This window comes from Neltuma alba, unplaced genomic scaffold (genome assembly GCF_004799145.2).
Source record: "Neltuma alba isolate B1F8T4 unplaced genomic scaffold, ASM479914v2 tig00011518_pilon, whole genome shotgun sequence".
NCBI classification, from domain to species: domain Eukaryota; kingdom Viridiplantae; phylum Streptophyta; class Magnoliopsida; order Fabales; family Fabaceae; genus Neltuma; species Neltuma alba.
Genome location: NW_021636185.1, coordinates 1 through 27,552, shown reverse-complemented (window position 1 = coordinate 27,552; position 27,552 = coordinate 1). Strand labels below are relative to the sequence as shown.

Here is a 27,552-nt window from a genome sequence, read left to right as displayed (position 1 = left end):
TAATCTATATATCTATACAACTCATTATAAATCAAACTACTTTTTATAAATTATAAATAGTACAATTTATTGTAGATTAAAAATACTTTTTGATTGCTTAAATTTATAAATGAAATTTATCTCTAATTTATAATTAAAAATACTATTTTTTTTCTTTAAATATAAAAACTATTTTTAATATTTAAAGAATGAAATAAAAATAATTTTTGATTGCTTAAATTTATAAATGAAATTTATCTCTAATTTATAATTAAAAATACTATTTTTTTCTTTAAATATAAAAACTATTTTTAATATTTAAAGAATGAAATAAAAATACTTTTTGATTGCTTAAATTTATAAATGAAATTTATCTCTAATTTATAATTAAAAATACTATTTTTTTCTTTAAATATAAAAACTATTTTTAATATTTAAAGAATGAAATAATAAATTATACTATAATATTTAAATACTTAATAATAAATTTTAATATTTAAAGAATGAAATAATAACCGTAGGAGTCTGGGCCGTGTCTCAATCCCAGTGTGGCTGATCATCCTCTCGGACCAGCTACTGATCATCGCCTTGGTAAGCTATTGCCTCACCAACTAGCTAATCAGACGCGAGCCCGGTAGTATCCGTATAAAACTATGTCGAATTCTTCCGGAAACATGACCACCTAGAATCTATATTTTCATTATCTGGAATCTTATTTTCATTATAGGAACGAACCTGGAACATACCATTGGGAAGTGTTATTATTTCATTCTTTAAATATTAAAATTTATTATTAAGTATTTAAATATTATAGTATAATTTATTATTTCATTCTTTAAATATTAAAAATAGTTTTTATATTTAAAGAAAAAAATAGTATTTTTAATTATAAATTAGAGATAAATTTCATTTATAAATTTAAGCAATCAAAAAGTATTTTTAATCTACAATAAATTGTACTATTTATAATTTATAAAAAGTAGTTTGATTTATAATGAGTTGTATAGATATATAGATTAAAAATTTTTAAAAAAAATTAAAAAAGTGTGTTGTCATTTTCCCTAAATTTTATTTATAAATTTGAACAATAAAAAAGTATTTTTAATCTATAATAAATTACACTTCAAGTTTTGATTATAAATTGGAGATAAAAATTATTTTTTTAGCAAATTAAATAGATTTAAAATACTTTTTATAAGTTATAAATAATTTATTTTTCAAAAGTATAAAATAATTAATTGTTATAAAAAAATGTGTTGTTAAATTTTAATTCCAGACTTGTTATTTTATAATCAGAACCTGTTATTTCCAAATGTATTGTTGTTATCACCTGAAAAAGAGTATGTTGTTATTAAAAAAAATGTGTTGTTAAATTTTAATTCCAGACTTGTTATTTTATAATCAGAATTTGTTATTTTCAAATGTATTGTTGTTATCACCTGCAACAGAGTGTGTTGTTATAAAAAAATGTGTTGTTAAATTTTAATCCCAGACTTGTTATTTTATAATCAGAACTTGTTATTTCCAAATGTATTGTTGTTATCACCTGAAACAGAGTGTGTTCTTATAAAAAAACGTGTTGTTAAATTTTAATCCCAGACTTGTTATTTTATAATCAGAACTTGTCATTTTCAAATGTATTGTTGTTATCACCTGAAACAGAGTGTGTTGTTATAAAAAAAACGTGTTGTTAAATTTTAATCCCAAACTTGTTATTTTATAATCAGAACTTGTCATTTTCAAATGTATTGTTGTTATCACCTGAAACAGAGTGTGTTGTTATAAAAAAAAAACGTGTCGTTAAATTTTAATCCCAGACTTAATATTTTATAATCAGAACTTGTCATTTTCAAATGTATTGTTGTTATCACCTGGAACAAGAGTAAATGAGTTAACTTATATTTTTTTTTGTATTATAATGTTAGTAAAAATTTGTTGGCTCAATGGTCATTCCTAATTTTGGGAAGCATGAGGTTGGGGGATCAAATCCCCCCAACCTCACTTCCCCCCAATTTAAAAAAAAAAAAACAGTTTCAAAAAAAAAAAATAAAGGAAGGCCACCGGCAATGGCCGGAATCCGACGGCCGGCATCGGAGCTCCGGCGGCCGGCGGCCGAGGTGGCGGAGCTCCGGCGGCCGGATTCCGGCGAGGCAGTGGTTTTTTTGTTGAAAAAAAATTAAAGAGGGGTATTTTGGTAATTTGGCCATGATTTCATAATTGCAAATTGGGACCGGGTCCTTGTGAGCAATTTTTCAATTTCAGGGTCCCTGATTGCCATTTTATATATTGGGGGGTCTTTATTTGCAATTTCCCCTAAAAAAAATAATATAAGTATTTTTCTATATATATATATATTTATATGCAGTGGCCAAATGCCTGTGCGGCAATTTGGACGGCATGTTTTCCAGGACCCTTTTCTATTTCCCAACGTTTGGTAGGACCAGTCACATCTTCGTTTGAATTTCTAATTCAATTATATACATTGTACCAAAAAAAATTCTATACATTTTCACTCATTTGAACCTATTATTATTCACTGTTAGGTCTTAAGAGTTAAACTTCAGCTTTCCTTGGCCCAAAAAAAAAAAAATTCAGCTTTCAAAAGGGCCTCATGTCACTATTCACTAAAAAAATTTCATAATTGATGATATCCTAACTCAAAAAATTCATAGCTAATTATAAGATAATTGTTTGATAGTGGTTATAATTTATAAGATTTATTCTAAGCATTACTCTTCAGGATAAAAATGCTTTCTCACAAATCAACGCTCCAATTCATATAATTTATAATCACTAAAATCTGTCTCAAAATTCCAGATTTTGAAGACCGATTTTGAAAAATCATAATTTAATTCTTGAAAATCATTTGGCATTGGTTTTAGGTTCCAATTGAATCCCTCTGAGTTGGCTTTAGGGGAAAAAATAATATCAACATTCCAAACATCATTTAAGTTTTACTGTCCTAGTGTAAGGGGGGGCAGGGCATATATGATTTTGGAGAAAATCTCAATAGCATATACTGAACCAAGCATGCAACATTACTTATTTACAAGTCAAAGCTGAGATTTTTGTCGCATTACATTGTTAATAAAGCTTGAAGTTTTTATGTCATCATAGTCATCCAATCCATACAAAAGCAAACGATAACATAGAACATACTTAACTAAAATAGTAAGAACGAATAGGAGTTGGGATTTTATGATTCTGAGAAAAAGTGATTTTAAGAAGTGAGAATGTTTAGATAGTTATTACCAGAAGCACTTTTTACATGTCAAAATTACCAAAAAGGGTATAAGTTAATATGATAATTATATAAGAAATAGATTTTATGATATATTTTGATTTGAAGAAATAAAATTGTTAATGAAAATTTTTTTACTAACATAATTAATAATATATAAGATAATATAATTAATACATAATTAAAATGTGTATATATATTTATAAAACATAATATTAAATATGTTTATAGAAAAATGAATTTTTTTGGCTAACAGAAAAATATTAATTTTCTTTAAAGATTTTAAACGTGAAATACATATATTTTTAGAGTAATTAATTAATTAATTGTCACCATATATATATATTCATAAAATATAAGAGCAAAAATATTTTTATGATAATGCATTGTCACCACATATATATATTAATAAAAGAAGGACGCATTTTGGGGCATCTGGGAGTTAGCTGTACGGCGGATATCCTCTGGAAAGAATCTAACGGTTCCTGTTGCATGTGCCAAAGCCCTTGTAAGCAGGTGATTAGGAGCAAGGGTTTGCAGCATTTCAGCCTTTCCGAAGCAAAAAACGCAGAACAAACGCGAAGCAGAGAGACCCCCAGAGAAGAGAATTGCACTCACACCTAGAAGGCTACAAGTGGCCTCTCTACTTCCAACGATAATTTCTTATACATGAAGTTTTCTCTGGTCCCAGTTTTCCTATTTCCGTTATGATTTCAGCGTTTCGCATCTTCATCGTTGAGGGGTTCTTTTAGTGCTTGATTCGGCATTTCCTCGTTAATTGGGGGCTCTCTCTCTTCCGTGGTTCTCATGGATGTGTGATTTAGATAGAGTGATGGATTACCGAGAAAGGGAGAACCTGAAACTTCTGACTTTGAAACTATTTACGGCTTTTAGGAGCCAAACAAGATCAAGAATCTGAGAGGGGTCAAAGCCAGGGACTTCCTGGTTTGGTTCACCTTGATCGAGATTTATGTCAGAGACCCTCCTCCTCCACAAGACCTTCAAGTCTCTGGTTGGCTTGTCCATGTCTTTCCCTCTGTCTCTCTTCAAATCAGACGGGGAAGAAGAAGAAGCAAATCTACCCAGAAGCAAATCAATTTTGGACCGACTGGAATGGAACTCTGAAGATAGACCGATTGGAATGGAAGAAATAATCGAAGCCAGAGGAGATAATTGAAGCCGGGGTAATTTTGGTCATGCAAGGAGGGCTCACCGTCAGCCTTAAGCAATGAGCCAAAAGCGGACGAAAGTTGCTTATGATGAAACTATGGATTGGGGTTCAAAACCATGGTTTTCCCAAACCATGGTTTTAAATTTTTCAGAGACTGTTTGGCTAGCATTTTCTTTAAACCATGGTTTGGGGTGCTTGTCAAACAAGGCCTTAATAGAAAAACCTAGTATCTCATAGCGTGACAAATTAATGTTTAAATTCCTATTGAGAGATGTGCCTACATTTAGTATTTAACAATGTTTCAAACATGATTAGCTCTAATAGAAAAATACCTATATGTAGTAAAGAAAAATTAAAATAGTAAGATGCTACCTTTATAATTTTCTTTAATTAAACCTTCTTGAATAAGAATCATCTTGGTCTTGTGCAGTGATCAACCACAAACAAACATCCATATAACATTCATGAATTTCAAACTCAATCAATTATTATTTAAATTCCTTATTAAGTCTTTTTGTTTCTTTTAATTACTTGAATTTCTTTGATTTATAATTTAGGTTCATGAACCACATGTGGCCATCCCGTATACAAAATCATCATTTTAAACTCGATGAAAACATTAGATTAATTAAAATCCAGCTTCTTCTGAGTTCCCATTAATACCGAATTTTGATAAGCACTCTAGCCTATAACTTTGACTCTCTCTCTTGACAATACTTAAAACAAAGACTATTCCCCCATTAAAAAAAAATCTCATTTTAACCTCATTGGAATAATTTTTTTTTTTTTAAAAAAGAGAAGCCAACTCCTTTTGTGAGTTCTCTTTAAAACATATTTGAAAGTAAACTCTTAAGGCCAAAAGTTTGTCTTTTTATAGGCTTTGTAAAATCATTCTAAAGCCATATCCCCACTCAAAATCATGTTTTTAAGGCCATTAAAACCATCCATGTTGGTTTAGAAAAACATCTCCTGCTTCATTAATTCCTATTGGGCGAAAGCATGGTTAATGTACCAAAAATGGAATGCTTTGTTTTCTGGCTCATTTTACATGGTTCCATGCATGATCAACGCCATGTGGAATTCTTATGCTAACATTATCTTAGACATATTTACATTTTTAGGAAAAAATTTAACCGCATAACACTTTAGTTTTTCATGCTTTCTATTTTTACTAAACCTTGTCAATTTTTCAATGGGTCTTGCTCAGAGTGGTTGATTTTTGTTTGTTGTGTTTTTGTATTTTATCATTGAGTGCTAATTGTTCTCAGCTTTTTGATAGTTGAGTTTTGGGCTGTCCTTGGCTGCTTTTGTATTGTTGATTATGATTTACTGTCTTAGTTGTTTACTTGCACTGATTGTTCTGAGTGTTTTTTTGGGGTGTTTTTCATTACTGATTATTAATTTCATAATTGCTTTGACAAGTGAGAGAATTCCACAAAAAAAGTTTGAAGTTATTAAATCCAAAATAAAAAATTTGTAAAAAAATATGTTGTTATTTATAAATTTAATGTTATTAAAAATCAAAATTTATTAGAATATTATCAAATCTAATTTAAAATTGGCTAAAGTATATTTTTGATTCTTTAACTTTATATAAAGTTTCATTTTGGTCCCTTAACTTTAAAAAGTAAACTTTTAGTCATCTAATCTTAGAACTGTTAACAGAAAAGATAATATTGAGCTCTTGCAGGTTGATAAAACATTATTAGATACTGTAATATTTAGTTTAATTTTTAAAATAATCATGATTGTTACAAAAATTTTTTATTTAAGACCAATAATTTTAAGATTAAAGGACTAAAAAAATACTTTTTAATGTTAAAGAACCAAACTAAAATATTACTTAAAGTTAAAAGACCAAATATATACCTTAACTTTTAAAATTTAACAATTTCAAGTTTTTTTGCGTGTCATTTTTCCTCCATGAATTTGTGGATTTATGGATGGCGGATGGTTTTGCAGATATTTTTGCCATTTTTGTCTTAAAAAGTTTATTCTAATAATTTCATATTAAAATTATATTTATCGATTAAGATTTCAACTACACTTCCATGAATACCCCCTCCACTTGCATTCCCTTTCTATTTCTGTTTTTATGAAAAACTCTTCCACCATACCAGACCAAATGTACGTCCATCACAGCTACTGCAGATTGAACGATCTTATTCAATAATTAAGGTTTATTTTTTAGTCTTGCAGAATTGATTTTTTCTTCGTTGGCACAAAAAGAAAATTTCTTTCTTGACCAACAAGCATTCTGCACTTGGTCAAGCTCGCTGTTGGACGCCATCCACTGTTGTCAGCCCTGCGTGGTTGTTCCTCTGTCACGTATTGAAGAAGGTTCGAACCCTAGGGCCTTTGTCTTCTGCCAAAATTCGGTGAGATTGCTTTGCTCAATCTGGCTTTTGAATCTTGATTGGAATTTGTTCCCCACGCGTCATCTGTTCCCTGCGTGTTTTTCAACACTGTGTGAGACGCCGTTGTACCGTTTCTTGCTCTGTTTTATTTTTTATTTTTTTCATTTTGATTTGGCCTTGAATCTGGTCTTGTATTCGTTTGGATATCGACTCTTTTGAACCTGGGAATATTTACATGTTGAGTTTAATTTTTTCCTTTTGTTGCTGATTTTTGTGTGAATGGCCTGTACTTGGTTAATGCACTTCTGCTTTCTTCATTTTGATTGCTAGCGACTTGTATGCTTGGGACTGTGTTGTTGTGCCATGTTGGATTTATTGTGTATTGGAATTCTGTTTATTAATCTCTTTATATTGTCATCATTTAGAAAATTCGCCAGGTATTTGTGATGCATGATCTGGTAAATGAGTTGGCTCGATTTGTGTCTGGCCATTTAGAAGTTTGAGTTTAAATCATTTGTCAGAAGCAATCAATTTTGCACCTAATTGTTGTAGGAATCACTTATCATAAACGTAAATTGCTGGATGAAATTGGAAGATCATAAATTGAAAGTGTGTTTTCATTGTCATTCTTTATTGGCCTGGATGAGTTGCCTGAATCAATTGGCTTACTAAGTCATCTGAGTTAAATTATCTGGAACAAAAACTAAAAGGGCATGATATCAGCTGTGCATATTCCATAGATTTCAGTGGTGGTCCGCCTGTGCTTCTTATTTGTTTTTATATAATTATTTCATTATGAGTAATAGGGTTCTCCTATTTTTCTTGAATGGTCATTTCATCTGGAGGGTTGTGATTAAATTTGTGCATTTTGGTTTAAACTGAATTATTTGCAGTTGTTTCAATGGACATGGAATGGTCTGAATCGAGGTATGAACCACAGGATGTTAGAAATGATCAAGAGGATTCTCCATTCAGGGAGCAATATGATGATCTGGAACAAGTGGGGACAAACAAGTCTAGCAGGCATGGAAGCAAGGATAGGAAGAATAGCAGTCGAGAAGAAGAAAAGGAGCACAGAAGCAAAGACCAGGGAAAGCAAAAGAGAACCTTAAAGGATGTTTCAAAAGAAAGAGAAAACGAGGCAAGAGATCCAGAAAATGATAGAATAGGTGGCCTGAAAAGGAAAAGAGAGGATAGGGATGAATGTGAAGAAGATAGGAGTAAAGATCGTAAATTGAAGGAGAAGGACTATGATAGAGAGAAGTATAGGGATAAAGACTGTGAGAGTGGTAAAGATAAGAAGGAATAGGGTAAGGATAAGGATCTTGAGAGGGAAAGGGAGATGGAGATGGAAACTGATAGAGGGCTGGAGAAGGAAAGGGGAAAAGAGAAAGCTAGGGATAGGGTTAGAGAAAAGGAAAAGGAAAGGGAGCGAGAGAGGCATAAAGGTCGAGAAAGGGATTGGGAAAGCTACAGAAATGGAGACAAAGATAAGGGGAAGGGTAAAATTAGAGACAAGGAAGGGGAAGCAGATCAAGATAAAGAAAGGTCAAGAGATAGGGGAACCAGAAAGGCTCTTGAAGATGATGATTACAAAGTAGTCAACCATGACAAGAGAGATGAGGTGGTTGGCAAGCAAGGGAAGGCGTCAAATCTTGCTGGGGTTGATCAAAATGGTGAAGCCTCAGCACATCCATGAGCAACAGAACTTGAAAAACGCATTTTGAAGTGAGTTCAATATCTTGTTTATCTTTTTATGCTTGCATTGCTTCTTCTTCTTCTTCTTGTTTTTTTCCCTTTTCATTTTGTTCTTTTTTCTTGCTAAACCATTGTGCCTATTTTAACTGGTAGATCATATAATTATTTAGTTGAAGTTTGCTACTTCTTCCTGTGAGAAAGGTTATGAAAATTGGGATCGTTAGGAGGGGGGCTTTGCAGGGTTTGATTAAGAGATCCTATCTCTAGATGTTTAATACAAATATGGTGATTATTTTTATGCTTCCAGAACATGCTAGGTAATAATAAAAGTTGGAGACCAAGCTCAATGATCCCTTAATAAGTTACTTGACCTCGCTTGGTAAACCAAAATAATCTCCAAAAATACCATTAGAAATAGGAAAATGACTGAAGGTAACCACACAGTGATGCTTGCTTTGGTCGTGTCTTATGTTTCTTCCATTTCTTTTTTTTTTTTTTTTTGGGGGGGGGGGGTGTGTTGGAATGTTTGGTGTTAATGCTTCGAAGAATTTGATAGCAGTGGTATAGAAAATGGAGAGAGGTAAGGGAAAGAACTGGGGGGGGGGGGGGGAGGGAGAGTGAATTTGTTTCAAAATATTATTGTAGCAAGATGCATTAAAATGCTAAGAAATGTCCTTGAAAGTAAACTGAAGCTTTAAAAATTACATCAGACACATAAATTCATACTATTGATTTTACGGTACCATAATTAATCTATTCCAATTATTGTTACCTAAACTTCTTTCTTAATGCATCCCTATTCTAATTTTAATCCTTCAAAAATTTTTTGTTCTTTCTAATTGTGAAGAGCATCTCTTCCACATGCTTCTCTCTCTCTTTTTTCAATTAATAAATAATTATACTACAAAGTGAGAACGTAAAATCAGTGGGCAAAAGGTAAGTTTTTAAACTTAAAAAGGAATTAATTTATGTCACTAAAAAGAAAGCCTTGGCCATTTGAAAATTAGTAAGCCTGTTTGAAACAAATATAAAACATAATTGATTTTTATCAGTGTTTCTTTTGGCAAACTATCTCCGTGGTTTATGGTATGACTCTTTTATCTGTGAAGCTGCTGAATGCCTATCAATTATTACTCGTACTATATTATAAAACAAAGGAGATTGTCACTGTTTTTTGACGCTAGAGAGTTTAAAAAGGAAAGAAAAGAAAACCAGATTAGGTGAGAATATGGTAAAGAGACGTTGGGCATATCTTGAATAAATAGATTATTCTAGATCGATGAATGATCCAAACCGGGAAAGCTATGTTTCTGATTTGGTCAAATGCTACTAGCTCATTGACTTCTCCTTAAATATTCATGATAACATTAACAACATTAAATTGAAAAGAAGAAATGAATGTTAACATACATAACATTTTTAGGTATTGCAGAGAAAATATGCAGTGATGGCTGTGATTTAGAGACTTTCCCCCCAAATCGGATGCTAGTACCTTATCTTAAATTATATGCTATAATACCAGGATTTTTCCATGTGTCTATGGTTTCTCAAGTTCTTCCTCCTTCATTGACTGCTGATTTGGAGCTTCAAGTTTACCCCCAGGCTGTTTTGCAACACTGTAAGATGACTGATGGCCGAGTTGAACTCTTAATTAAGTGGGTTGACTTGTCTGATCTGGACAATACATGGGAAGACTATAAGGTGATTCAGAAACAGTTTCCTTCCTTCCACCTTGAGAACAAGGCGGACCTCAATTTTCTTTTCTTTTTTTTTGGGGGTGGTTATATTGTTGGACTTGTGACAATGGGTATCTATGGTAATTACTAAGTGACAGTTACAAAGGGAGGGCTATTTGAGAGGGAACCAGTGAGTGAGAGGGGTATGGAAATTGTGAGTGAATTGTGAAGAGAGTGGTGTGCCTCTCAAATGCAGTGTTCGGTTTTAGTAGTTTAATCCCGCCATCAGACTATACTCTGTGGAGAAGATACAGTTGAATAATACTATTGTGGAACAGTCTTTCCATCAGTCTGCAGAGTTGCAAATTTTATCAAGATGTTACACCTGGGGTCACCGGATTTTAGGCTCATCTTAATAATAAACAGAATCTATGTGCTTCATTGTCACAACTTTTGATGGATTTTATCATTTACTGCATCCATTCTCTTTTGTAATAGTACTTGGTCTTTTTATTTTATAACTTAATAGTATCTGATTGCATTAAAAAACAGTCGTGTTTAAAAGTATGGAAAACATTCTATTCTGACAATGCTTGATTTTGTTTTCTTTTGGATGACAGGATGAAAGAAGCAAGGTTAAGCAAACAATCTGAAGGTGCTTCTGAGATCTTAGCATGGGTCAGTAGAAGCTGTAAGCTTGAGGAGAAAAAGAATGCTGAAAAGGAGAAAGCATTGCAGCTCTCAAAGACTTTTGAGGAACAGGTTATTGTTTTTTCGTTTTTAATTTCAAAGCTTTAAATAGTGCTACAGGAAACTGTGATTCCATGATTGATCGAAGTCATGGTATTTATTTTTCACAGGACAACATTGCTCTAGAAGAAAGTGAAGATGAGGGTGCTACCCAACACACTACTGGTAAAACTGGGCCTTCTTCATCCTTTATACATCTTACATGATGCAGTTCTCTCGATTTTCTTTTCCTCATTCCTTGCAATCTTGTAAATCTTTTGTTTCCCACATTTACAAATTCTGCCTATGTTCCATTGCCAACCCCAAGCCTGGATAGAGGAGGGTTGTGTTATGACAGCCAACATAAAACTCTGTCAAATCTTTATGACATGGATCATGCAATCAATATGAATATGGAGTTGATTATCATAAATGATCTCTTGTTCTCTTCCACACTACAAGCTGTATATTATATGTGCCACTCTGCAAGTATGCTGTATTGATCAGCTTGTTCACGTCTAGTATGTTTTTATGTCTTACCTCTGCTAGTAGGATGTGTGAAGATGTTTTTGAAACAAGTTTTTCTAGAATGAAAACCAGGTCATGTATTCCAGTGCTAAAGTAGGAATGTTGGATGCCACATGGACTAGACTCCTCTCAACTTCTCTGTCATTCATTACTCTGCAAAGGTGATGAGCTATCTTTGTCTGGAGTAAGAACTGTCATGACAGAGCATGACTATATATGTATATGTTTGAATAGTTTCCTGAAATTTTCTTGACTTTTGTTAGTTGGCATATGACCCATAGCATTATGAAGGCAGATTTTCTTTCTTTCTCTTCAATAGTACCCAGTGAACCTTATTACATGTGCTATAACAATAAATTTACCTTTGGTCTGTATGAGATGTCTAATGAATTGGATGTTTCAAAACTAATTTTGCGACATTTCTTGCCTGTGTTGTTTCAATACAAGGGAAACAAAGTTTTGTTTGCAAAATGAAAAAGAAATTTGATTACTTACTAGAAGATAATGTATATGAGATGTCATAAAGATTTATCCCTTGAAGAACTTTCGATTTTTAGGAAGGGAGAGAATAAGAGATTATCTTTGCACTGTTTGGAGCAATGAGAAAAGTATGGGCAGAGGAAAAATAATAAATATGTATTAAAATACATTATAACTCATACTCCTCTAGTCCTTAATATAGGATTTATTTAACTACTTTGATTAAAATGAGGAAGTTAGTTAAGTTAGGTAATAATCATAAATATGGCATATGTTTCCCAAAATACCCTCAGTTAAAATTTCTTTAAAAAATTGACATTTCAATTAAAAATATAAAACGGTAGAATTGATATATGTGTGGAATTAATGAGTAGTAAGTACTCACTCACTTTATAAAATATACAGGTGTATTATTAATGAGTAACAAGTATTATTGTGGTATTTAATTATTTAATAGGAGTAATTTAGGAAAGAATTGGTAAATATGAGAAATGAGTCTTATATTTAGGACCAAGATCAACCTTCTAATTAGGTCCTATATTAAGGATTGGAGGAGTAGTATTTTATTAGAAGGTAAGAATAGTAAATGATACAAGTTATGAAAATCTAAGTTTCCACTCTGTTACCCCTAATTTCAGTTTAATTGCGATAAAAAATCTTGATGATAGTAATTGCCATGCGCAAACAACATTTGTCACTGTCCTAGAAGCCAGCCAGCATCATTGGCCTTTAAATTACATATCTGAGAAACTTAAATCTACATGTGCTTTATTGTAAGCTCGTATGTTAAATTACTTAGATTAAATAATTTCTCTTCAGATAATTTAGCTGGGGTTAAAGTTCTCCATGGTGTTGACAAAGTAATGGAAGGTGGTGCTGTAGTTCTAACTATCAAAGATCACCACATACTTGCTGATGGTGACATTAACCAAGGTACAACTTCATTGTGCTTTCTTGTTACTTAAGGTCGCAATCTCTGAATGACACAGTGTAACAGAGCTTTTTGTTCTGACATGGCAGATATTGATATGCTTGAGAATGTGGAAATTGGAGGACAAAAACGGCATGATGAGGCTTCCAAGGCTGCGAAAAAGAAAACCGGCATCTATGATAATAAGTAAGATGATCATTTCTGTTGCCTGCTTTGTTGACAGAACAATAGCAACCTAAAACATGGATAAAGTTTAAGCCTGTTTGCTAAATTTCAGGTTTAATGATGTCCCCACTGCAGAGAAGAAAATGCTTCCACAATATGATGATCCAGCTGCTGAAGAGGTTCGATGCATTTTATTTCTCAAACTCATGAGCAATAGATGATTGAGTGAAGGTTTGATGCCATTTTTATTTCTCAAACTCATGAGCAATAGATGATCGAGTGAAGGTGTATGTGCTGATGATACTTACAACTAATCCTATTCTTGGCTTTAGGGTTTAACATTGGATGAAAGGGGAGGATTTTCTAGGGAAGCAGAGAAAAAGCTTGAAGAGGTTAGTGCTATTTCTTTTTATAGTATTTTGTAAGAAAGTAGAGATGAAGCTCCGATTATTTTAGGGTGATAAGCCCTTTATTATTGGATCAAAAATCGTGTCACCTCTTTGTTTTTGTGACTTCTGTCTTCTTTTCTTGCTGTTATTTTCCTTGGAACTTTGTTACTTAGCTTTGATATGAACGCTTCATTCTTGTGTTTGTTTATCCTATTGACAGCTCCAAAGAAGGTTAACAGGCGTCTCCACAAACTCCTTTGAAGATCTAAATTCATCTGGAAGGGTAACATCGGATTACTATTCTCATGAAGAAACGCTTCAATTTAAGAAGCCCAAGAACAACAAATCCCTGCGGAAGAAAGAGAAGCTAGACCTCCAGGCCCTTGAAGCTGAAGCTGTCAGCTAGACCTCAAGGCCCTTGAAGCTGAAGCTGTCTCTGCGGGATTAAGTGTTGGTGATCTTGGTTCTCGGAATGATGCCAAGAGGCAGGCCATCAAGGAAGCGCAAGAGAGACTGGAGGCTGAAAAGAGAAATGATGCTTGTCTGTCTGCATATGCTAAAGCAGATGAAGCTTCCAAACTGTTGTGTCTAGAACAAACACTAAATGTTAAAACTGAGGAAGATGAAACTCCAGTTGTTGCAGATGATGATGATGATCTTCATAAATCATTAGAAAGAGCTGGGAGACTAGCTGTGAAAAAGGAAGAGAAGAAGCAGCATTTAGCCCCCAAGCTATTGCATTGCTTGCCTCCTCAAATCCTGGTAAGGAGACAGTAGATGATCAAAATCCTACTGCTGGCGAGTTAGAAAACAAGGTGGTCGTCACTGAGATGGAAGAATTTGTCCGGGGTCTTCAGATTGATGAAGGTGATTTTTCATTTATTTGCGTATCAATTGTGATACAATCTATATTATGCAAAACATGCCATCCTGATCGAATGAAAAATGGAATTGTAGTTTACTTCTCATCTATCTGCTAGTAGTGGCCAAAAGTTTTACAATATAAATGTATAAGCTAACGGTGGGACCTGGAATATGTTTTATTAATGATGAATAGGTGCTGGTGTACTGCTCAGTGATAAAATGATCAAAATGAAGCAAGACTTACGCCCGTGAACAATAAAACCAGGTCTAAGATAGTGAATAAACTAGAGATGAAAATTGCAGCAGAAATGAAATATTCTTCCCTGACTTTTGAGAGGTTAGGACCTCTCCTTGCCCAAAACAATGTCTTCCTTTCTTGTCTCAGCTGCACACAACCCTAGAAATGCTCCTGCTCAGCCCTTGCCATCTTCACCGTCTTGTTTGATGCCAGCTCAGCCTCTTTAGCTGACTTATCAGCTCCACTAGTAGTAAATGGTTCTTTATTCCTTTCCTTAGAATAAACTTGGCCTGCGAGTGTGTCAGGCGCATCAGCTAATAAATTGTCTTTTGAATCGTTCAAATGCTTTTGCTATTTTAGTTTTAATTCACTTCATTTCCATTTTTTTGATCCAGTTTTGAGCTCGCCTCTGAATTAATGTCATACCATATCTCTTTGGTAATTATTATTATTTTTTTTTCAGAGGCACGAAAACCAGAAAGTGAAGATGTTTTCACGCATGAAGTTGAAGAAGCAAATGCTCCCGATGAAGCAAAGAATGATGAGACAGGCGGATGGACTGAAGATAAAGAACTAGTGAAGATGAAAAACCTGATTCAGAAGACAAGGAGGAAATTGTTCCTGATGAAACAATCCGTGATGTTGCAGTGGGTAAAGGATTGTCGAGTGCATTAAAGCTTCTTGAAGATCGAGGAACACTTAGAGAAACTGTTGAATGGGGTGGCAGAAACATGGACAAAAAGAAAAGCAAACTGGTTGGGATCTTAGATGATGAAGAATCAGAGGATGCGCATGATAAAAAAGAGATCCGCATTGAGAGGACAGAGGAGTTTGGGAGAATTGTAAGTAATCAATGATATAAACACAATTATATGTGGTATATTATAGAATTGCATTATTTTATGGTTGATGATCATTGCATGGGCATGTTTGCAAAGAAAGAAAGTTGGCGGTACAAAATTGGATGTTTTATTCATCAAGCTCTGATCATTACATATAGAGGGAGAGAGATTGACTCAATGCCATAAAATTCTCTCTCTATTATTGATAAAGTAACATAAAGGATATGATTCTGTAATCCTAGAAATAATTACAGAGTATAATGACAATAAAGACAAAGATAAAAAAAATCATAAAGCAGAAACTAGGGTTACAAAGTAGGGTTCAACAAGGTGTAACTGTGAGGCAAGGAGATCCTCTAGCTCCTTTTTTGTGTACACTTGTTGATATTTCAATCTATATTTTCCTCTGCATATACGTTTGCATTTTTAGACAAAGTAGTGTTGTATTAGTAGCCATGTACATCTATTTGATGATACTCCACTTGCGAAGACGGCTCATGAGATAAGTATTAAGAGGGCTGTTTTGCTGGACCCACCCACATTCTGCTTGGATCAAACTGCAAAAGACCTAGCCTAGCTTAATCTAGTTTTGTTGTTTTGTTGGCCATGTCTTAGGCTTAGTTATTAAGTTCTTGTAGTATTTCTACCTCAAGCTTAATGCTTGTCTGTTGTACTCCAAACAAAAAAAGATGATACTCCTACATGATCCATAATACTGGATGTTTGCAGAGGCTTGAAATTTGATTGGCCTAAAATGCGTACCATTGAATTCAGAGTTTTAGGTGTTTAAAGGGAGTACTGGGCATCTTTTATCCATGATTCATTAATTTCTTTTATTTCTTCCAGTTGACTCCTAAAGAAGCTTTTCGGTTGGTTTCTCATAAATTCCATGGTAAAGGACCTGGCAAAAAGAAGCAAGAAAAGCGTATGAAACAGTATTATGAAGAATTGAAGATGAAGCAGATGAAGAGTTCAGATACCCTGTTGTTGTCCCTGGAAAGAATGAGGGAATCTCAAGCTCGTCTGAAGACACCCTATCTTGTTCTCAGCGGTCATGTTAAGCCAGGGTATGTTTATAACTTAGAGGATTAATAGTTATAAGGTCTTGCAATTAATAATTGTTATGTAACATGCTATAAAGTACTTGTCAATATCATTTTAATTATTTTTTAATATTAAAATGTTAAAGAAATATATAGCTTTACCTATTCTCTTTTTCTCTTCAACATAGTGATAAACTGCCTCTTACTGTTTTTTATTTTTCCAGACAAACTAGTGACCCAGAAAGCAGGTTTGCTACCATTGAGAAGGATCATCCAGGGGGCTTGACACCAGTGCTTGGGGATCGAAAGGTAATTTACACTTGCCATTGATTATGCTTCTTTGACTGCACAATCCATACTGATCAAAATGTAGACAATGTGAGAACTGTCAGGTTTAGAATTTTTTAAGCCTGTTTCGTGGAATTTTAATTCTAGTTCTTGAGTTTAGGATGTACAATATCTTGAAAACTTGATGAAATTAAATTTTGCTTGATAATGAAGCAACAAGGCTTTCCCCTTCCTTTTTGTTCATCTCATATTTGGTAGTGCTGTATATGATATGCCATCCGTGGCATTTCAATTTTTGTTATATTTTTCTTCTTTTCAATTGAGTTTCGCATTTTTCTACTATTGAAAACATGTTTTCCTCCTTTCAGGTGGAGCGCTTTCTGGGAATCAAAAGGAAAGCTGAGCCATCAAGTTCAAATGCACCCAAGAAACCAAAATCTTGAGTCTTTTATTCTGTGTCTAAAGGATCTTTAACCTAATATCCTTGCAAGCAGTGGGAGAGCCACATGGTATGAGATACTGAAAATCCTTTTGAGAAACTATTGAGGGCATTTTTTAACTCTTGCTTGGAATATGCAATAGAAAGTATCAAAGTGGTTTGGTCTTGCAATAGGAAGTTGGGATTCTGAGTTTTGGCCACTAGATGCTAGAAACAGATGTATAGTGATAGGCAAAGTTTAATATACGATTTAATTGTATTTAATCTTCCTTATACTGTATATTAGTTGCATTTTTCACCGTTTTGACTTGATATTTACCCAAGCTATGTGTACTATCAGCATTAGTCTTTCAAATTGGTTTGTGTGTATTAGTAGTCAAATGAATTTTCAACTAAAAGAAAAGGCTTTGTGCCCTTGTTGGGGCTAAAAGCCATTATTTCATCTTCTGAAATAATTTTTTTTTTTTTATAGACGTTTTAGAGCTTATCACAATGATATATGATACTCGTCAAATCTAAGCTATTTAAATTTAACATAGATGGTTGTGACTGTTTATTTCTTTTTTTTAAATTTTTTTTTAAATAAGTACATGATCCAAAATAAATGTAATATTTTAATTGAAAGTTTTGTAAAAAAAAATATTTTTTATTTTTATTAAAAAATTATTAGTTAAAAGTTTAAATTTAGATCATCAAAACTATATTAAATGAGTATCAAGATGTTCATAACTATAATAAGTACTGAAAGTGGTTCTCACATATTGAGGGCTATTAACACACATGCTCCTACATTTATAATGTGCTAAATGCATTTTTTTCTGGAAAAATGACACATAAAGAAGCCTGAAATAATAAAATGCCAAAATGGGAAGCTAAGCAAATGTATTACCAGATAGGGAAGTGTTACCTGATTTGGGATTATGCAAATGTTGCATAATTACGAAACAGCCCCTGTCAGTCAGCGTTTGAAAGCGGAGAGAGAGAAGGCGCGAACACTCGTGCACTGCCTGTTGTGCTTCCCGATTTCTCGCTTCCACCATCCCCATTGTTGCCCTAAAAATGTCGGCAAGCTGGACAATTGAGGACCCCGAAATAGTGTGTGTGTAAGAGAGCAGAGGAGTTGGAAGTGGAAGGGTGTGCTGTTTGAAGGGCGAACGTGGTCGCGTCTGACTGATTATGTGGAAAGATGAAGGTTGGTGCACGGTGATTCACTATTGCAGTTAACAAGCATCAACAGCATTTCAGTGAGGTAAGTTTAGGCATTTAAGTTTCGTGCTATGGTCGACGTTTCTGGGTGAGTCTGGGAAGCAATGATTGGGCAATATTTAGATATGACGCGATGAAGTTTGTGAATGACAAGAATGGTGATTAAGGGTTTATGCTGAGTCTCTATGGCAAGCTATTCTGTTTTTAATAACGTAGTTGAGAACTGGAAAAATGGGTTTTGAAATCAGTAGGAAAATTGTCTAATTGACTGGAAAAATTATATGAACAACTGGAAATGACAATAACATACTGGTAAATGACTATGATCGAACCTAAAATGACCATATTCATAGTAATGACCTTACTGTTTGAATGAGTGGAAAGATTATATGAATAAACTAGAAATGATAATACCAAACTGGTAAATGACTATGAAGGAACTTGAAATGACCATATTCATAGTAATGACCTTACTGTCAGACTGTAATGGCCATGTTGGTAATGACAATGAATTAATTGGAAATGACCATATTCATAGTAATGACCTAACTATTAGTCTGTAATGGGCATATTGGTAATGACAATAAATTAACTGGAAACGACCATATTCATAGCAGCATCCTTACTGTCACTCTGTAATGGCCATATTGTAAATGACAATGAATTAATTGGAAATAACCATATTCATAGTAATGACCTAACTGTTAGTCTGTAATGGGCATATTGGTAATGACAATAAATTAACTGGAAACGACCATATTCATAGTAGCATCCTTACTGTCACTCTGTAATGGCCATATTGTAAATGACAATGAAGGAACTGGAAATGACCATAACGAATCTGGAAAGAACTAGATATGTAGTATATGTATAAAAATTATGATTTAATGATGGTACCTTGATGACTTTACAGAACTATACGAGATGGTGTTGGAAGAAGGGGAAGGGTCCACAAGCAAAGGAGTCCACAGTGGGCTTGTGTTGTTCAGAAGGGAGTATATGGCAAAACGAGATGAGAAGTGTAAAAACGCAAGAGAAGAAAAAATTGAAGTGCGGAAGGCATGGAGGGCCCTGAGTGAAGAAGAGAAAGATAGGTATAATGAGAGGGCAAGGAAAACGAAGCCACAGAAAGTTGAGAAGAAGTATGATGTTCCCTTGTACACCCGGTGCTCATTGCCCAGATTTCTATCATTGGCTGAATATGTGAAGAAGAACAGGCGGTTGAGGCAGAAAGTTCAGAGGATGGGATTTGGGAACTTGCTTAATGTGAAAGCAACTTCCACGTGATCTACTTGTGTCATTGTTGAGATGCTATGACCCACCAATGCATTTTTTGACCATTAGAGGGCAAGGCCAGGCAATTGAGGCAAAAGATGTCCATGAGTTTCTAGGTGTACCTGACAGTGGGGAGGAAGTGAAATATGATGTTAGTGAGGATGACTCGGAATACAAGAGGTTGAAGGACACTTATTGGAAGGTTCCATTTACCCAGATACTGAAGAGGATATTATTGGGGAAGAAAGCGACAATTTTGAGTTCCTATTTATGCTTTATACAGTTGGAGCTTTTTTATGTCCTGGGTCAAGCACAACTGTACATATACGTTTGTTGAAAGTGATGCGTCACATGATGGATGGGTTTGGGAAATATGATTGGTCAATGTACATAATCAAGAACCTGTGGAAGGAAATGGGAGACTTTGTGAAGATGACAAAGAAGAAGAAGAAAGGAACCTGCAATGTTGGAGGGTGTCTTTATTTGCTGCTGGTAAGTCAATATTTTTCTTATGGTTCATTATATTTTGTTTTATGTTATTGTTGCAGAAGTGTGACTTATCTTTATTTGGTTTTGCAGCTGTATTTTGCTGAGTGTTTCCCGCTGGGATTGTCTGTTGACCGGGGTTCAACAAGCGCCATTGAATATTGGACCGAGGAGAAGATAAAGGAGAGGGTGGAGAAAGAGAGAGGTAGCAGTATGGGAATATTGCATGGAAGCAGTGGCAGCGAGGTATACTCAGCAGGACATGAGGACAGTCCAATTCTGCAGTCTTTAGATCCGGTATGTGGGAACTTAGAAAATATACGTGACCTGAGTTTAAGTCAGTCTATTAGCAAGGTTGATACTTGAAATGACAAGACTTTATTTACAAATGACCAGTGAGATACTGGCATTCGATAACAGTGAACAATTTTTTTGATATCTTCATTTACTGTGTATGCAGGCATTGAAGGAGTTGAGGGCTCGTTTTGTGAAGAAGCTTGAAGAAAGCCAGAGGACGTTAATAAAGGCTCTTGATGATGAGCTACTCAAACTGCAGATTGGATTGAACGCTAAAGTTAAGGGGATGGGGAATGAGAATGCCACTGCTAAAGAAGGGGTTGAAACAGTTGGTGATGCAGCTGGTAACGATGCTGAAGAAGCTGATGATGTTGACCGAGTGGTGAAGGAGATTGCAAGAGAGGTTGCAGCGGGAAGTGCAAATGAGGAACTTGATGAGGATGAAACTAGCAAAGGAGATGATGAGAAGGATGAGGATGAGGATAAAGAACAACATGACCTTCATGACAGGGAAGTCAGTGATGATTACATGGTTGAGGAGGTGGAAGAAGAGGGTGACTGTGATGGTCATGGAGGTGATGACGACGACGATGAGGATGAGGAGGAAGATGACCATGATGACATGGAAGTCAGTCATGATTATGTGGTTGGGAGGCGAAGATGATGATAAGGAGGTTCGGGATTCAGATGATGAGGGTGAGGAAGATACACATGTATGACAATGACCCCTACAATATTCCTTTGCTGTTGATCGCGAATGGGTGAGCAGTGATAGTGGGGAGGAAGTCAGTCATGATTATGTGGTTGGGGAGGCCGAAGATGATGATAAGGAGGTTCGGGATTCAAATGATGAGGGTGAGGAAGATACACATGTATTGACAATGACCCCTACCAATATTCCTTTGCTGTTGGATCGCGAATGGGTGAGCAGTGATAGTGGGGAGGAAGGAGGGCCTGAAAAATCGATTGACCTTAGGAGGTCAACAAGGGCAAAGAGTTCCACAATTAAATCTCCGTGGATAGAATTCAAGGCAGCTCCGAGGACGAAAAGGCCAAAGGAGGAAATGGACATCTTTTTCACTTTAATATCCCGTAGACCCAAGGGAGAGGAAGAGGGGAATATGTACCTATATCCCTAGCTAGCGTTTTATTTTTAAATGACACAGTGTGCCCTGACAATGACAGCGATAGAATTGAAAATGACAATAAAATACATGGGGATGACAAGTATTGATGTCCCCAACACCATACTTTCTGTCACTGACATCTGACAATGTTTGCAGGACAGTTATCAAAATGTTTGATGAAGATATAGACCGACAACAGCTGTTTTCCCTGGGTGGAGTGAACAGAGTAAATAACAGGGATTTTAGAATGCTCTGTCCCTGCACCCATGATTATGTTTGATAATGTTTGGTGAGATTATTGTATCAGAATGACGTTTTCACTTGTGTTCTGTAGGTATTTAATTTGGTGTGCAAGGCAGTGATGGAGGACATGAAGGCAAAGTTGGGGCCAAGGAAGAGGCACATTTTCGATGTTGATTTCATGGTGAGGTTGCATAATTCCAAATGCAAATACTAATGACAGCAATTGAATTGGAAATGACTTGTTCTCTGTTAATGGATTGACAATTTCATGTCATGCAGAACATGATGGCACATGATCCAACCTAGAAAGCCCAAAAATATAAGAAGCTCTTTCTTCCTGAGTTCCTTGGCTACAACTTAGCTGAATGTGATTTCATAATTGGTCCAGCTCTTGTTGGCCAACACTGGTTTTGTGTTGCCATTCAGCTTAGCACATTGGATTTCCACATAATAGACTCCATGAGGAACCATTTCGGAACCAAGGACAGAAAGCAGAAGAAGAAGTTGTCATCAAAGACCCAGTGGAAATGGCTGTGGATGACTGTGTAAGAAAAAACTCATTATCTTTACCTAGTTTTTGAACTTGGAAAATCATTAAACTTTCTATGTTGGTCCTGAATCTTGTTGCAGAGGATGAGGTTTAATATTGTACTGGACTTGGTCAAGTCAGGATTGGTTGGGAAAAAGCCAATGTCTCCCATGATATTTGTAGAAGTTCCCCAGCAGAATAACCTGTTAGTTTTGTCAAATTCGATTTCTGTGTGGTGAATGCACATGTCAGATGTGTTAACTAACTGTGCTGATATTGTTGCGTCCACAAGAGGGATTGTGGGGTGCACTGCATGATGTGGCTGAGAAGATGGGAACCTGGTGTGACCCTTACCTACACAGAGGAAGAAGTTGCTGGCTTTCGTCGTGACCTGACATGGTGGTTGGTGAATCATGAACAGAATGAAAAACGTGACGAGGCATTGGCCCTTATTCGACGACCACAACCAACCAAGAGCACAAAGTCCAAGAAAAGGCGTCGGTCTTAGGTGTCTCGATGTTAGGGTCATAATTCACTTGTCCTCTGTTAGATTGCTGTATGTAATGTGCATTGTAGGCTGACCAAAAATTTACTGTGTATTGTTATGGTTAACAGAGATTGGTGTCCATAAATGTATGATAGTTGAGATCCATGATGCCAATTTATTCCCCAGTGACATGAATGAATCTGGGTTTAACCACACCAAAACAGATGATGACAACAACCCCATTGGACATGTGCTATTGGTTTTCATTTTTTGTTCAGGTCACTAAATTTTACTTCAATATATCCTGTTGGTATCCAACAGAAAATGACACCAAGTGAAGTGAATATAACAGCGATAATGATAAGGATAACCTGGTCTGATTTTACAACATCAGTTCAACACGGCTGTCAGCTTATGCTGATAGCATCACTGCCAATGACCAGAACAAATTTAAAAATGACACCAAGTGAAGCGAATATGACAACGATAATGATAAGGATAACCTGGTCTGATTTTACAACATCAGTTCAACACGGCTGTCAGCTTATGCTGATAGCATCACTGCCAATGACCAGAACAAATTTAAAAATGACAACAAGTAATGCGCCATTAACAAAAGCTAACATCCCCATAACAGTAACTTCCTTTCATGTATTCAACAACAAGTGGACATTAAGATACTAGCCACACTTAATGCTCCCTTATCACTGAAATTTCTATCAGCTTACTTACAAAAAAATGTCTCCACCTAGCTCCTAACTACAACCCCAGTCCCAAAAAAGTTGACAAGGGCGGAGCATACAACTATGTACACCAAAAAATGACCCATCCCCACTACTCGAAACTTCATGATGGGTTAGGATTTCTGCAATTCCTCCTTGTGTGTCCAGGCTGGTGGCATCTTCCACAGTGGTATATCCGTTTGTTCTGGAACTGTGATTCATCCCTGTTTACTTTTGGCCTTCCTGGTGGTCGGGATGTCATGGGAGGTAGCAAGAAAACTTGCTCACTGACATTTTCTATTCTATAGTAGTCATTTGGGTGAGGCATGTCTGTTGTTACCACAAGAATCATACTGCGAGCATAAATCTTTTCTTGTGATGACTTTTTATAGCAATTATCAATATAATCATAAACATTGCCGTGCACAATCTTGATGGCAGCACAAGCATGGGAACAAGGGATCCCCGTCATTTGCCAAGATCTGCAACTGCATTGGTGTAGTCCAAGATCAACCCGATGGTCTCCACGTGATGTTGTCACCTTCACTCTTCCCCCACCATAATTTTCAGCATAAATATGGTCAGACCCAGCCACCATATCCAGCACCTTACTCTCTATATTTGGACCAACGCAATTCTTCCATTTGGTCATAGCCACATAGGAGGCATGCAGCTTTCTTGCAACTTTATCTCGGTGCTCATAGATCAATTGGGGTACAGTATGCTTTCTCTCATTCACCATCCATGCATTGAATGATTCTGCTATATTACTTGTAATATTGTCCCATCTTTTATATGGGAACCTGCTTTTAGCCCACCTATCTACATCCCCATGATGAATAAGCCAATCAAATAGCCTTGGAGAAAAGGATCTCATGTCATCCATTGCTGCCTCAAATTTCTCATCCGTCCTTGCGTATGCAATTTTATCCAATAAATATAGTGCATCCTCCTTTGATCGGCCATTTGTCCTTGTTTGCCCCTTATTCATTTTCATAACTTCTGAACTAAAATTCTCCTTGATGTGTCTATAACAAAAGGCATGCCTTTGACCCCCAAAGATTGATGCCACTCCTCCGATGATAGCATTGTGTCGATCTGATACAATCGTTACTTCCACAGAACCCAGGATTTTTTTTATCATATAGAAAAACCACGTCCAGTCATCTAGTGTTTCTCCCTTCACAATTGCAATTGCAAATGGCAGCAGCTCGTTATCTGCATCATAAGCTGAAGCTGACAACATTGTCCCCTTGTATGGTCCGCTTAAGTGAGTTCCATCAACATACATAATATGCCTCGCGCCACCCAAGAAACCCTCAATGCATGCCCGTAGGCAATGAAAACACGCTCAAACCGGTTCCCAATAGCAGTCCATTCAGCCACTGATTTTTCATCTGTTTCCTTTATCCTTTCGCATACCCATGGTATGAGCATGTATGATTGTTCAGGCCTGCCATATATGTCTTCCAATGACTTCTCTCTTGCTCTATAAGCCTGTTTATATGTTAGATCAATCCCATACTCTCGTTTCAACCTCTTCCTTATCTCAGAAGTGCGCTTGTCTGCATGATCCCTCATCTCATCAATTATTATTGATGAGTTCAAACTAGCTCTTCCATATGCATCACGTCCAAGCTATCTTGGGCAGAATGAACATGCCGGTTTATAAATGTCGTCACTCGTAGCACATCACAACTCTTCCCCACATGATTTGCACATAGCTTCCATGGACAACCCTCAACTTTACACCTCATCGACATGAATTCCTTGCTATTCCTCATATACTTGGCCACAAACTTGTTTGCAAGTGCAAACTTGTATACAGACACCCGAAATACATCTGCACTAGGAAAACGTTGGCCCACTCCTGTTAAAAGTCCCCTCCATTCCGCATGAACCATCTCACTACCATCCGTATCTTCAGCTCCGATAGATTTATCCACATTAGGGGGCCCACTTATTTCATCATTGTCACATTCACGAGCATTTTCTTCACTGAGCCAGCCATAATCACAACACAAACTAATGGAGACGCATCCAGTTCCGTTTGCTGTGACATGCCCATGAATCTCTCTGTTCTGCATTCATAATGACAAGACTCGTTAACACAAATGACAAGAAGAAATTCATAAATGACAACAAATAGTTAGGACAAACTTCCACTTACATTTCTACATTGTCCTTTGGTTGGGGACCCACTTGTCTTTTTTCGGCCACATACACATGACCGCTGTTCCCATTGTATTGAAAGAGGTTATACATTTCAGCATTGTCATGAAGGTCAATCAATGTCTTCTCATCAAAGGCCACTGTGTACTTAATGTCATAATTTCTTCCATCACCACCAATCCACTCAGATATCATTAGCCTCAATTCATCAAGTGTCAGCCCATCCTTAATGCTTCTTAACCTCACGCCACCTCCATTATATCTCACTTCACCTTCACCATTTGTCACAAATTCCCCCCCATTAAATAACAGAACAGCTCCTTCCCACAAGATGACCCAGCTTCGAAATTCATTTATCTTCATTACCTGCACTGATAATAGAAGTCGAATGATTATATGACTTAATACCATCATCATCAACTTACACGACCAACTTAGGGTTTGACACATTCATGCTTATAATTTGCAACAAAACACTCATTTCTTTCCTGTCCACACTAATGCTTCATTTTCTCAGAATCAATCCACTCCATTATTCGAATCTCCCTCTAACATTGTCCCTTTATCTGACACTAATCACTCTAACCCACTTGTGACACCATCAAACCCCTCTCCCAGTGTTTTTCCTTCCCCATGCATTCACCCTCTGATCACCGTCCTTCCCCACACTTTCTATATACCCACACCGTCTCCATGCTTCGCCACCCTCTCCACCTCAAAACCATCCCCACATCGACGACATTGCCATCCAACGGGAAGAGGAAAATCAACCGGCGCATAAAGGAGAGGGACAAAAGACAAAGGCGAACAATATAGTCTGAATACTAACCTCGCTTCCGTCGTTCAGTTGTTGCTTCGCGCGTTCATGCTCCCACGTTCATGGTCCTCCCAAGTTTTTCCTCCAGCTCCCGCCACAACTTGCACACTTCCACCGGTCACTTTTTCTGTTTGCATATGAGGGGCTGTTTCGTAATTATGCAACATTTGCATAATCCCAAATCAGGCAACACTTCCCTATCTGGTAATACATTTGCTTAGCTTTCCATTTTGGCATTTTATTATTTCAGGCTTCTTTATGTGTCATTTTCCCTTTTTTTTTTTTTTTTTTAAAATCTGCATTGTAAGCAATAGAATAAATGCCGTGTGCATCTTGACATATATGCATATTTATATGCACACTTTGTCATATATGCATGTTCGTATACACACTTTGTATGGTGTTGAGTTACACATGACGTTAGTAAACAAATTTATGGCGAAGAATTTATAGCTCACGTGACACCCCGCACCTCTCTGGGAGGTTGTGAATTGTATCCCGTGTTGTTAATTACGGGTTGTGTATGATGGGTATATGGATTCCTTTCTCGATAGTAAATTTTCTTTAACGAAAAAAAAAAGTGAACAAAGCCTAGTACAGACAAGGATGTATCTTGGAGATGTAAGTGTTTGTATCTTGGAAGGAAGTTTATATTAATTAATATTACGAGCGGTGATAAGGTAATGGGATTTTGAATTTGAAAAACTGAAGGAGCGAAATTAGGGATTGAATTTCTGTGTTGTAGTATTTCCAAAAAAAAAAAACCCTAAAAGGTTTTATATGCTTTTGTGTGGCAGCCTCTCCGAAATAGTTGAATCTAACATGGCACTCTAGAATTGCATGATGCATTTGATTCAGCTCTGCCTACCTATTTTTATGGATTATGTAGATTCTATTCCAATCCTGATTTCCATTCATGTTCTTATTCCTTCCCAAAAAAAATCTTCCATTATACTAAAAAAGTCCTAAATGATTGCATTGTATGATCTTATTCTCTCCATACAGGAGGAGTTTGAGCTCAAGGACCAAAAGATTGATATCTAATTTGAAGGGTTAAAAAAAATTTTTTAAGAAAAAGGACTAAAAGACTAAACATCAAAAGTATATCAACCTTATTAACCTTTTTTTTTTTT

General features: G+C 35.8%; 1 protein-coding gene and 1 pseudogene across 1 annotated transcript; one reads left to right on the top strand and one right to left on the bottom strand.

Moving 5' to 3' along the window:
* The first annotated feature begins 7,649 nt into the window (after positions 1-7,649).
* Positions 7,650-17,373, top strand: LOC114714613 (SART-1 family protein DOT2-like; annotated as a pseudogene).
* Positions 17,374-23,554: 6,181 nt separating this feature from the next.
* On the bottom strand, positions 23,555-24,676 carry LOC114714614 (uncharacterized). The gene has a single exon (XM_028899361.1). It carries the CDS (start codon positions 24,674-24,676, stop codon positions 23,555-23,557), a length of 1,122 nt encoding a protein of 373 aa, XP_028755194.1.
* Between the last annotated feature and the right edge of the window lie 2,876 nt (positions 24,677-27,552).

Excerpts from the sequence above, each read along its gene's own strand:
- LOC114714614 (XM_028899361.1), bottom strand. The coding sequence starts at position 24,676 with ATGTTGTCAGCTTCAGCTTATGATGCAGATAACGAGCTGCTGCCATTT.